We start from the raw sequence: 13,055 nt of genomic DNA, 5'->3' as shown, positions 1-13,055 counted from the left end.
TATGTTTGTGTGATAGACCTTCAGCACTGAAGCCAGCTACCCCTGTGAGTCTTCCCTCTTCTGCAGACTAAATATCTGTGCTTCCTCCACTTGATTCTCATATGGTATTCCCTCGAGGCCCCTCTCCATTTTTTCACCCTTCTCTAGATTATCCATATCTTTCTTGAAATATGGCACTTAGATGTGATCTGGCCCAGGCAGAATACAAGAACCATCACCTTCTTTGTTCTGAAAGTCTGCCTCTCAGTGTAGTCAAAGATCACGTAGTTTTTTGGCCATCTCACCACACTGTTGACAAACAAACCACTAAGAAGAAATGTTATTCAATCATGCCTCTACCATCTTGTACTTGTGAAGTTGATTTTTGGAACCCAGGTATAGAATTTGCCTCTGTTCCTATCATATTTCTTCCTATTATATGTGAACCATTAATCTAACTTTATTTAAATCTTTCAACCCTTGATTCCGTCATCCAGTGTCTGGGCTAGCCTTCTCAGCTTTGCAATATCTACAAATTTAATAAGCATGCTCTCCATATTTTTATCAAAATCATTAAAACAAATAATATGAGGAAATTTATAATCAGCCACAGCTTATTCAGAATATTCTTATAAAATGATGCTACAATATTAACAATGATAACAATAATAGCAGCTAACATTTATATGCTGCTTTGTGTTCATCTTTGGTTACCACTCTGGCTTCCATCTTCTGTGTTTCTATTTTTAAAATCTAAGGGGATGTCCACTGAATTCCTGGTAGATTCACATTGTTCTCTTTTAGTGTCCCCCTTTCTTCCAATTCATAATAATGTGAACTAGATTTTCATTCTTGAGAGTTTCCTACCCCTCTTAGATTGAGTTACTTTATAGAATTTTAGGCTAGGCAATACTAACTCAGACATTCTCAGAACCTTTTGAATTCACTCTTCCTAAATCTAGAATATAAGTCAGACTAAGTTTGATTTTCCTTTCTTTTCCTATGATGAATTCTAGGATGGCATGGTCGTCTCCTCCCAGGGTTCGCATCATTCCTATTTAAGTAACCAGTTCTTCCCTTTTTGGTCAGAATCAAGTCCATATTCCTATTGTCATGTGTCTTTTGAAAAATGAAAATCGGCACTAAAGTGAATCAAGAATCCATCAGCTAGTCTGCCAAGACAGAGCTTCACAGATACTTGGATAATGAAGTGTTCCTCCATTACTACATGACATCTCTATGCCAATATCCTAACCTATTTTAGAGACTCATCACATAGCTCCTCCTTTAGTCTAGGTGGTCTGTTTCATACACCTCTAACAGTATTGTTTCCTTTTCCCCCTTTGTCGATGTCCACCAAAATAATGCCTGCCACCATGTTTTCCTTTTCTGCTTTCTAGATGAGTTATATCTTCTTAATAAATATTGCTTTTCTACCATCCCCTTTGTCCATCCTGTTCCTTTTAAATAAAGTACATTCCTTTTAATGGTTGTATTCCAGTCATGGGTTCCATCCCATCAAGTCTCAGTATAACTATGAGGTCAAATTTTCACACTTCTGTTTGAACCTCTCTAATTCATCTATTACCCAGGCTTTGGCATTTGTATGTATGGATCAAAGATGACAGGACTAGTGGTTGGGTATCTTCTTCAATATCAGTTCCTATAAATTATTAGTTCTACCTACTGATATTTTTCCTCCACTGTTCTACATATTGTCTGTGGTAATATGAGTCTTGGCAGATACATGTAAGTAGTTTTCTCCCTCTCCTTCCATTTTCAGTTTGAAACACTCCTGGTCAAACTACAAGACTCTAACATATTTTTACCATTCTTCACACCTGGTGAAGAGCTTACCTTTCCTCTATTTTAAATCATGATGCCTCTCTTTCTTTAAGGTATAACTTCTACCCAGAGCCTTTCCTGATCCTCCCAACTGCTAATGCCCTCTTCCTAACCTGCATTTTTTCCTCTTTATATTCATTGTGTATATGCTTATATATGATCTTACTATTTCCTCTTATAAAAGGTAAGTTCCTTGAGGGTAGAGTTTACTTCACTCTTTGCATTTATATTCCTAGCACCAAGCACAGTCCCTGGCACCCAGCAGGGACTTAAATTTTTGCTTATTGATAGAAGTGTCAGACCTGAGGTCCATTGCCACAAGCAGCCCTAATCATCCAGGAGCCAGATTAAACTGTAGTTAGGAAATGTCTGACAAAATAAACAAAAATACAATACAACACAGATAATGTCAACTTGTGATTTTTCTAAGTCAATATACAGCCTGCAGGGACCTGTTTCTACTTGAGTTTGACACCAGTGGTCTTGGAAATTCAAATCCTATTTCCAGACACCACTTTCTTGTTTACCTTGAAAGCTCCAGTTTCAGTTTAAATGCTTTCTAGGTTCCTTCTGACAATATTATTTAACCCCCACAAGAGTTATTAGGAATGGGTAATGTTTTAGGGGGTTGATACTACTTGAGATTCTCTGTCAGGTCCTGGACACATATTTTAGAGAGTTGATCTCTCTTATTTTTCATATAATGTTGACAAATGACCACCTCTAAATCCCATAGCAGGAGTCACCATCCACCACTACTTTCCAACTTACACTGATTATTACCAGTTGACCTCTCCTGAAAACACCCTGAGACTTCCATCACCCTTTGTGGAGTATGAGAAGAGAATTCTTTGTCCTCAGAGGCTCCAGGGCTCCCCATCCATGGGAAGACCCTCAGACCAATCACAAGCGCTCCAAATGTTTAGTGGTGCTCCACCCTCTTCTCCATACCCCATCCTTCCAGCTCTCAACCTCCTGACTCACATCCGGCTTCTCCTCAGCCTTGTCAAGTCCCATCTTTTATTCTTTCAAAGACCTCTATGCCTCCCTGATAAACCTAGAGAGGAGAGATATGCTCTTTCAGCCTTTTCACCTTCTCCTCTAGGAAGAAGACCAATTCACATTCCTACACAGCAGCTGTTCCATGTCATTGGCAGAACAAATACAGCACACTCTCTACAGGTGGCTGGAAGAGGAGAAGAGATTTGTCCTGTGCTCAAGCAGAGAAAGGGGTGGGGGTGATTTGGGGAGAAAGAGAGAGAAAACAAGAGGTGGATCTTTGAGAACTCCTGTTTGTGGTCAGGTAAAGAGGGCTCCAGGGTCCCGGAATGGGGGCTAGAAGAAACAGATGATTCTAACCCAACTGTCCTTTGGCCCTCAGCAACTACTGGAAGGTGGCCCGAAGCCACTGAAGCTGGGCAAATTCAGGGAAGGGAGGGAGTGAGAAGAGATTGAAAGCTGTCCCTTCTGATCCCACCCCGTGCTACCTTCTATCCCCCTAATAAACCAAAATGACTAAAGCAAGTTTTCCCACGTGACTGGGGTCAGGTTTGGTATGACTGGGGGGTGGGATGTGGAGAGGGAAGGAAGGAATGATAGGATGCCTCTTTGTGCTCCAACTCTCCTCTCCCAGATCAATGATTCCCGAAATTCTGGTGAAGGGAAAAACAAAGCCTTTTGATCCCATAATTAGAGATAAAAGGCTTATTATGATGCAAATACTGTGGAAGAGGATGGATGTGTCATCTAAGTGCTTTCAAGGTTTACCCAAATGGATTTCTGTTTCAGACAGAATTCAATGTCTCAGAGCCTTGCCAAAGACCCCTGTCATAGAAGCACAGAATGGCAGACTCAGCTGGGAAAGTGCAAATCCTTTGCAAAGTCATACACACCCTTTCCTGACCTCCTCATATCCCACATCCCACCCCACCCCACCCTGCCACCTTCAAAGAGTTCAGAACTTCTACAGCAGAATTCCATGGCCACTCATACCTCTCTCAAAGGAATTTTTAATGTCATTGACTTCGACCTGCGATCCAGGCACTCTAAAGATACCTTGCTGCTGGAGACCTGGGAAAACAGAAAATATGAGATCATAACATTGAGCATGTTAATGATTCCCTTCCCCCTTTGCTTCTTCCCTATCCACATCCCCAACCTTGCACTGCATCATTCATAAGGAGAGGGGACCAGTTAGGAACTAAAAACCAAGCCTGACTAGCAAGCAACTAGCATAGAAAATGCCTTTCCAGAGCCAAAGTGGCCATAAGCCAGAAGCTTTAAAAACTAAACTTCTGTGATGAAAAGGAGTGGGGAATAAAAATGGATTTTTTTTTGCTTTTGTTTCCATCTCTTCTCAGAAACATAATTAGGAATCTTCATACCCAGGCAAATGCCACAAACAACACTGGGGGAAGGAATCTGAAGTCACGGCTCTGGCTAATCAACATCGAAGGTGGCAGCGTCCTCACAACACCCTAGCTCAAGACTCTTGCTAGGGAAGTTTGTGGGTAGGAGACAGGCAAGTTTACCTTAGTTTGCCATTTTAATTATTTCTGCTAAGTAGGTGCTAGACTCTACTGTTTCTAGGCTGCAGAAGGACTGAAAGTCAACACCATCTAAAGTCAGTACCTGGAGCAAAGCCCTCAACACCTGGCCTTAGTTACTTACTGCCTCACCTCCAGGCATCTGAACTTGAATCCAAGTCTACGGAAATGCATTTGGGAGAAAAAGGCCTACGCAAAATGTGTATCTGCTTAAGGTTAGATTTTAAAATTAGTTAAAACAGGAAGCTATCCTTTGACAAGCTAGGGTCATTATAAGATGTGTGTCTTATTTTATCTACTGCACTATAATTCTCTGGGGGAGCAGAGAGATCATTTTATTTGCTTTTGCATTTCAGACAGTTTCTGAGTATATAGTAGTGTCTAATAAAATTTTACTGAATACATTAACAGAAGAAAGGTCCAATCAAATGGTGACCAGCACAAATGATTGGTCAATTGATTTGAATAGTAAACAAGTTAGAGCTTAAAATGTTTAGAGGGGGGAAGTATGCATACCCCATCCCTTTTTCCTCCATTCTTCCCATCTCACTTTCCTTTGTTTTTCTCCCCTTTTTCTCCCCCCACTCTTCCTCCCCTTCCCTAAAAAGCACCCACACAGAGAGTTTGTATAGAACCAGAGCAGATATTTGACCAATCAGGAGGAAGCCAGGGAAGATGAGATCTTCCCACCACCCACCGCCCCATCCAGATGAAAGTGATTGTGTTGCCAAGGGCTTACCGTATAAATTGATATAGCGGATGCAGCTTTCCACCACCAGGGGTATAGCCTGGCCTGAGTCCTTAAGAAAGAATTAAGACCTTTTTCACTTGGTTTGATTTGTAAAACATTTGGATATAATCTCAAGCACACATGTGAGCTCCAGATGAAAGATGAGCACCGCCCCCAAGTTAGTGAGAAGCTAAGCAAGGAGTGGCCCCACCTTGTCGTCTTCATGAGCAGGTTGGAAATGATGAGGAGTGATCAATTATGCAGGAAAAGGCATGGCTACTCTAGCGCAGGAGAAATGCTCTGTCCCGTTACCCAGCTGAGAGAGAAGCTGTGAGGCTTGCAGCTGTAGCCATCTCCTCACAGAGGACGTGCTCGGGGCACTCCCGTTGGCTAGCCCTCTCTGTTTGTGTGGGGGGTGGGAGCACAGTGGTGACCCCCAGCTCTTCTGAAAACTAGGAGAGAGAGGAGATGGGAGATTCCCAACACTCCAGAGACACAGTAGGCTTGCAAACCAAAGGCGTTCTGGAGTAGAGGGGATTCCCAGTCTCTCACTCCCAAATTGCCCCAGCCCAGCTCTGGGCTCCAGGTGCTCTGAAGGACAAGGGTAGGAACCCAACTTCTCTTCTGGGACCTTGCTATTGCACCATTAGCTCAGAAAGAGAACAGGTTGGGGACAAAGGCCAGGTAAAGCTGGTCCATCAGGCACTGAGAGCCTGGGGCACTGAAGCTTATTTTTAAATAATCTAAGTACTCTGACATTCTCTTGAAAGGAATAAATGCTACAGTTAATGTTCATTGCCTGAGTAATGATCAGTGAATGTTCAGGGTGAACCACGTGGCCCCAAAATGTCCATCTGAGGTATGACTGTCTTCAATTTCCTCTTTCCAGACTGACCTTTTATGCAAAAATTTTCATTCCCCAGGATCTGGGTAAAAGATGGATTTTTTTCATGGTTCAGTTGACATCCAACATTAACATTAACCATCCCCTCAGGCTAATGAGGGACATTAGCTGGTTGTTGACCATGAGTTGTAACATTACTAAAGTATTTGGAGAAAAAAAAAAGCTTTCCAAATCCTGTCAGTTATAGAATTATATAATATTAGAATCAAAAGGGCCTTTGAGATCAACTCTCTCATTGTACAGAGAAGAAAACTGAGGCCTTGCTCAAAATCACATAAACATGTTAAACCAAAAATGAAATACTCACTAGCTCCCTTAAAAAATAAGGAAACAAGTGCGGATTACATGGCATGCCTCATGACAGGGAGACTGGGATTCTTTACTTCCCTCCTAATCTTCCAGGTATCACTTTCCTCACTGATTCTCAGTGAGGAAGGGTAGAGGAAGACCATCGGCCTACTGGTAAAGGGGATGTGGCTTTTGTTCTGGAAGACATCATCTGGGACAGGGGGAAGCAACAACCATTCCCCTCACACCAAGAGGAATGAAAGGCCTGTCTAGTAAATACCTGGTTCCTGGCTCGAGCATTTCTTCTTCCTCTGATAACCAAAAACAAAAGCAGCAGAGCAGGAGAAAAAGAAAAGATTATGCAAGAATGGGATCAGTTAGAGTAAGCACATCCTTCAGAGAACGTGAGAGCTCAGACGCAATGGCAGCCAAGGAAGGGCCGAGTCAGACCCAAGGAGAGCCTGGCCAGGCTGGGTCCTGCCCCAGCCCTGAGCCTTGGGGACCAATGGGGCTCCTACCACTTGCCATGTGCCTCAGACCAGAATTCTAACCCGGCTCCTTCTCTCACCTAACCTGGTGCTTCAGGCCAAGGGCATTCTCAGAAACCGCTTGTGTCATCCAAAGACAGGACTAGAGCCCTTCTGAAAGTGATCCTCATACCTTTACATGGTTCTTCCCCAGAGATTCCTTCATGAATTAATCTTACTCCTGATAAAACGGATTACTCCTCCTATGTCACTTTGAGTAAAATATGCCTTGACACAGGTTGAGGGAGGGGGGCATACTGGAAATCTTTGGAGTCACAAGATCATTGATTTAGAGATCAAAGGGGCCTTAAGTGTCATCTGACCTAACTCACTCATTTTACACATGAGGAAACTGAGGCCCAAGGGGCAAAGTGATTTTTATCAGGTAACACAGCAACAGAGTTAGGATTCAAACCCAAGTTTTCTGATTTTGAAGAGAGTATTTTTTTCCATGATAGCAAAAGTGAAGTCACCTTACTATGAGGAGCTTTTGTATTTTAATAACCACCCAGAGATTACATTACATCTAGTCTGTATATTATATTTCCATATTTATTTTCTAGTTATTTTCATGTCTGTGATATCCTTAAGGGCAGGGATTGCTTTTGTTTTCCCTTGTATTCCACTTATTTCAGTGCTTAGCACACTGTCTAGCGTATAATAAGCACTTAAATATTTATTGACTGACATGAAGCCAATTGGATAGATTTTTCATTTCCTTTATCCTGTTGGTCTGTATGAATTTTGAAGTATAAGAAGAAAAGAAGTATAGCTTTTGTTTTTATTATTGCTGTCTGATGATATGTGTTTCATAGACGTTAGGGCACTGCATGCTTAGAGATTCACCTTGGGCCCTGGAGATTAGTGGGAACAAAACTATCTCATTGAAGCTTTTCAAGAAGATGGGGCCAGTGTGCTGGAAAACTATATGACAAACTATAAGAAACTCTTTTACCAAGTGTTTTACCCACTAAAATTCTCCACTAAGTGGCACCATTTTTATATGCATTCTTGCTTAGTTACACAAACATAGCATGGCAAAAAAATGATCTTTTATAGCAGTATCTTAAAACCTCAAAATATTGAGATTTTCTCACAAAGTTAAATTTCCTGTTATAAATTTAGATTCTGTTCTAACATTAGAACTGAGAATCACATTTGTCTCAGTCTGAAATGAACAAATGGGATTCTGAAAACACCTGTGCTTGCAACTACAAGGTAGAGTTTTACTACTTGATGTGACAAATTCTGTTGTTGTTTACTCATTGCTTATTATCTAGGGAATTACTTTTCCTTCATACCAGCAGGATCATTAGTTACCTATGCTGATGCTACACTAAATAACCTTTCATGGATGTGACGTTTCAAAATTAATGAAACTTCTTTATTTCTGTAAAGTCCTACAGGGAGATTTCGGAATCATTATAGAGTGATTAGATTATGTTAGAATTGTTTTAGGGTTAAGTGCATTTTATTATATTTTAATATTTTGAAACGTAATAAAAATAAGGTCCAACTATTAAGCAATGAAACTGATTATTGAACAAACATTTCATAGTGAACTATTACTCTGTAAGCCATTATCTGGGGACTCTATATATTTATTCTAATGATGATGCCATTGCTCAAAACACTATATGAACTCCTTTTTGGAAAATGTCTTTAGAGTCACTTTATTAGCCAAGCAAGAAAATCAAGCTGATAATGTTAATATCATATCCTGTCTTGAACCCCAAATGGTATCACAATTTGGTTACTCATCTTAGTCACCAGATTTGGCCCTAAATGTTGGATTATTTAAAAAAAATTAAATATACCTTTAAAGAAGAAATATTTGTCACCATTTGATGTATTAGAAAAAGCATGTAATAGGCTAAAAAAGGAATTACCAAGGAGAACAATGACAGCATCACCGGAATAAGCCTGGAGTTTCCTCAGTTAATGAATTTCAAGAGGACAACATTGATTTGGATGTTTAGGATCCGTTCAATTCTTTGACTATCAGTCACATTATTTTATATAAGCCACACCTTGTGATGCAGCTTAATTTCTATGTCCCTCAACCTCCTGAATGTGGAGGTGGGGGTGGGGGATGAGTAGGTAAATTAAAGAAATGCTCTTCAAATGTTGTACCCCTCTATTAACCAGATTATTCAATTAACAAGAATATTCCATTCCTCACTATCACCAAGTAACGGAGTTCACTGTTTATAGGTGGTAACTGATGAGCCATTTTAAAAGAACTCAACTGATGCTGAGTCCTAGATACAATCTCCACACTTTCGTCTATGCCATTTTTTTTTCAGTCTGCAATGCCTTCCCTGCTCTTCTCTGCCTTCAACCATCACTAGACTCTCTGCTTACATGAATCATAAAATGCCTTGTATTATCATCTTTTTATGTGTGTATGGTCTATCTCCCAGTTAAGCCATAAACTTCTTGAGAGTAGGGATCTTATCATATTTCCTTTCAAACTTGATATACCTAGCAGAATTTTCTACACATAGTGGGAACTAAAAAAAATGTTTATTATCTGATTTATTGATTAATACAAAGCTCTAGGATGGGAGACCTTTTAAAGAAACTATTTGTGGAGAGAGAGCAAATAAAAGAAAGAAGGTGGAGGAAAAAGGGATTAAATCTAGAACAGGGTTCCATCTTTTTCTAGGAATGATACATCCCTCACCATGAGAATCCTCCCAAATATAACTCTCTCCTTATTCCAGAAGGATGAACACTTAATTTCTAGGAAAATCTCCCATAGTAATATGTACCTCCTTGGACATTCACTCCATATGGTAGAACAGTCCCTCCCATCCTCTGCCAGATCTTATCACTCAAACATCAGTTTCACCTGAAAATACTCTCACCTACCTCTTCTTTCCCTATGATACTAAGCACACAAATGTTACCACCCAAGGACCTCTTGGGATCCTGTTTTGATGTTCAAAACCTTGGGCCATTATCTTAACTTCAGGCCAAGGCCACACCCTACTGATGGACCCCACAATAGCCCTATGCTGTACTACTCTCCCCCTCTTCAGAAAAGGCAGCTGAAGCTGGCGACATTTGCTCATTACAGCAGATGCCCACTCCTCCCTTCTTCAAAATCCCTGCTAAGAGAAATGCTTGCAGCAGTGGAGAAGGCAGGATTTTACTGAGGCAGGAATGAGAGCTCTTACGGGAAACAGCAACTTCTCCAGACACCTAAGTGTTTCATTTTCTGTAGATGGTATCTGTCAACTAGACAGCATTTGGCTCTCAAACCAACCAGCTGGGCGAATTTTTTTTTCTCCTTAAGTAATGCCGAGAATAACGATTTTCTTCCTCAGCTACTCTCTTCTCTCTCACTCTTCACCCACCTGCTAAACATCAGTGAGTCTTCCCAAAAGGGCTTTGCCATCCACCTCAAGGTGTTACAAGTAGGACAGCTTTCTGTTACTCTAGCCAGGAAAAGAGTGAATTCAGTGGAGATACGTGGGATTTATTTTCATTTAGGTATTTTAAGTGGGTGTTACATGAGATGATACATGTAAAGTGTTTTGTGTGGCATGCAAGAGAGTTGTCGTTATTCTTATTACTAGTAATAAAAATAATTATAACCTGCGACTCCAAAGAGTAGACTCTCGATTCTGACTCTTCTGCTGACGGGAAAGAGCAGGACAAGAGGAATAAATTCTAAGAGGGAGGTTGTTCAGAGGAGAAACTAATAAATATAGATTATGCTTTCTTCCTCTGGTATCATGCCAAGTTTTGTCTTATTAGTTTTTTTTGTAGATGATCCTCAGGGATTTCTTTCTGTTTCTCTCAGTAACTTGGTCCTCTTAGTCTTGGGGAAGTAGGAGAGAAGGTACCATCAGGGAGTTCCCTTAACTACATCCCCCACACCCAGCGCTGCTGTCTGCTGTGATAAGATATGGCTGACTGAGATTCACGTGCCAGCAGCTCATTTCCACTGGGGGTTGTCACTCACTTTCTGCCTTTATGAGTTCTTCCCTCTTCCACCATCTCATTCCTGCCCCACCCCTAATAGTGCACAGGATTGTGGGAAGGAACTCAGAGGAGATGATGGCTTGGATTGGAAACCTTCACCAAGACCCAGAGCAGAGAAGGCATGGTCGAGGCAATGGATTAAGTCTGTGGCAGGAAAAGTCTTGGCCATTAGGATGAATGAGTAGCAGGAAAAAGAAGGGAGGCTGCCATTACATCTGAAGCCTTCACAAACTCTTCAGGTTCCCCAGCAAGTACCTTAATGAACGTTTCCATACGGCCGTTAAAGAGTTTATGATTATACACTGAGAGAGGCCTAGGTCTCCTCATTTTCTGTGGTTTAGGGGGAAGACATGGGGGCCTAGGGGAAAACGGAACAAAAGAAATCAACAAAACAACCGACGTAAACAGGCAACTGGAAAAGCTCTGCTAACTCCTGGGCAGTGAGGTGCCTAGGGGTAGGGGGTGGAGACGTACAGAAAGGCACCACCACAGTCCTGGAGTCCCAGGGCTTCTGTTTACAGCACTCCATCTGTGAGCCTTCAGGAGTGTGCGACTATACTTCGATGGATTTTGGTTACCCACCATGCCAAGCAGTTTTTAGGATTAAACTGTTAAAGAAACATAAGCATGTAATGGAAATACATGCGAAATCACCACTGTTCAATAGGAAGAAAAGAACAATGCCATGTCAATCAGGAGGTTGCCATCCTGAAAAGCTGACAAGATGGAGAAGAAATTAGGAGAGAGGGATGTAATCTCATACCCTGGGAAAGCAAGAGACTTTCAAAGATGACCATAAAGGGCAATTTCCATTGTTTTGGCTCAAATTCAATGTTCATTTCCAGCAAAATTGTCTTCCTAATGCCTCTTGGCATTTCAGATGCACTGGATTAATCTTATCACCCTGGCCCACTATGAACCAGGTGATTATTATCCCCGTTTTACAGATGAAGAAACTAAGGTCTAGTCAGGGACTCTCACTTGAATAAGATTTATTAAAAAGTGAATTAGCAGTTGAACCAGAAACTACCAGCTCTAACTCCAGTCCATTAGCCACTGGCCCCAAGGTCTGTCAGCTGTGCTGAAAGTGTCTTGCTTTGGTTGAAACTGCCTATTCCTGAGCTCTAATCTACCACAGACTGGCAGCAGCCAAATAAGAAAAACACTAGCACGATTCACCAGAGACAGTGAAACAGCCACAGACACTGGACATGTTTCTAAGGTTGCTTAACATGCATATACCTGCGGGTTTCTATTTGCTCATCTTTGATTACCCAGAGTGGCTTGACTTAACATGGCTATTTTCCTGGAATAATCTATTTGAGATTAGGAAAAGTTCCCACCAACCAAGAAAATGGGTCACAGTCTTAGAGGTGGAAGCTAGTCCAGTGGTATCAAACTCAAATAGAAAAGAATCCCTGCAAGCCACAGACTGACTTAGAAAACCACAAATTAACATCATCTATGTTGTATTTTATTAAACATTCTGATATTACATTTTAATCTGGCTCAGACCTCGTTAAGGAGTTTTACCTGAACCGGACCACTGGCCCCGAGTTTGGATTTCATTTTACAGATGAGGAAACTTGACCACAGTCATACATGTAGTACACAGCAGAAATGAGATCTGAATCCAGGTGCTCAAAGTCCAAAGGCAGTCTATGGGCTTGAATAAAAATTCAGAAGCAATACTGGGGCTCCTCTCTGAGAGTAAAGTACAGAATTATAGAACTAGAAGGAATACCACCCCCCCCCCTTTCCATTTTACAGGTGAGGAGACTAACACTCAGGAAGGGAAGTGACTTGCCCAAGGTCACACACAGTTAGAGTTGGCAGAGATTGTCAGACATACAAACTGGAGTTTCTGCTGGGTCAGTCATGGGGCAGGCCTGTAGACAAGCATGGTATCTTCTCTACTACCAGGACACTTGTTGGCTTAGTGTACCAACATGCCCGGCAGACCTAAGAAACCCATCTAATCCTCTCCCAGATACCAAAGAGCAAATGTTGCTGGTCCCAGGCAGGACATGCATGGGAAGACACAGCTGCCATCCAAAACAACTAGCTACAACCATTATGAAAACAAGGACTGAAAGGGTCAGTTTTATAAGGGAAAAGTCTAAAGAAATAACTAAAAAATGGTTGAGAAGAACACAAGAGGCAAGATTCTTCCAAGCCCAACACCAATCTGCAGTATCTTGGTGAGATAAATCCATCTATATCATGGATATCAAAGGCCTTTT

The 13,055-nt window shown here is 41.4% G+C and overlaps 1 protein-coding gene across 5 annotated transcripts in view; it reads right to left on the bottom strand.

Annotated features, from left to right (window-relative positions):
* Nucleotides 1-13,055, bottom strand: part of SRGAP3 (SLIT-ROBO Rho GTPase activating protein 3) — a 299,497-nt gene that overhangs the window by 44,017 nt on the left and 242,425 nt on the right. For 3 of the 5 annotated variants that reach the window (XM_069084033.1, XM_069084032.1, XM_069084035.1), the window contains exons 12-14: nt 11,068-11,170; nt 5,110-5,170; nt 3,817-3,894 (exon numbers count right to left, since the gene is read on the bottom strand). In XM_069084033.1, coding sequence (XP_068940134.1) covers nt 3,817-3,894; nt 5,110-5,170; nt 11,068-11,170 — 242 coding nt within the window. Of the gene's footprint in view, nt 1-3,816; nt 3,895-5,109; nt 5,171-6,572; nt 6,604-11,067; nt 11,171-13,055 lie in introns of all 5 variants that reach the window. The other 2 variants (XM_069084036.1, XM_069084034.1) reach the window with 1 other exon arrangement.

Source organism: Petaurus breviceps, unplaced genomic scaffold (genome assembly GCF_028583685.1).
Source record: "Petaurus breviceps papuanus isolate PSGF00001 unplaced genomic scaffold, PetGlider_PUasm1.0 174, whole genome shotgun sequence".
Classification (NCBI taxonomy): Eukaryota; Metazoa; Chordata; class Mammalia; order Diprotodontia; family Petauridae; genus Petaurus; species Petaurus breviceps.
This window is presented reverse-complemented; position numbering and strand designations above follow the sequence as displayed.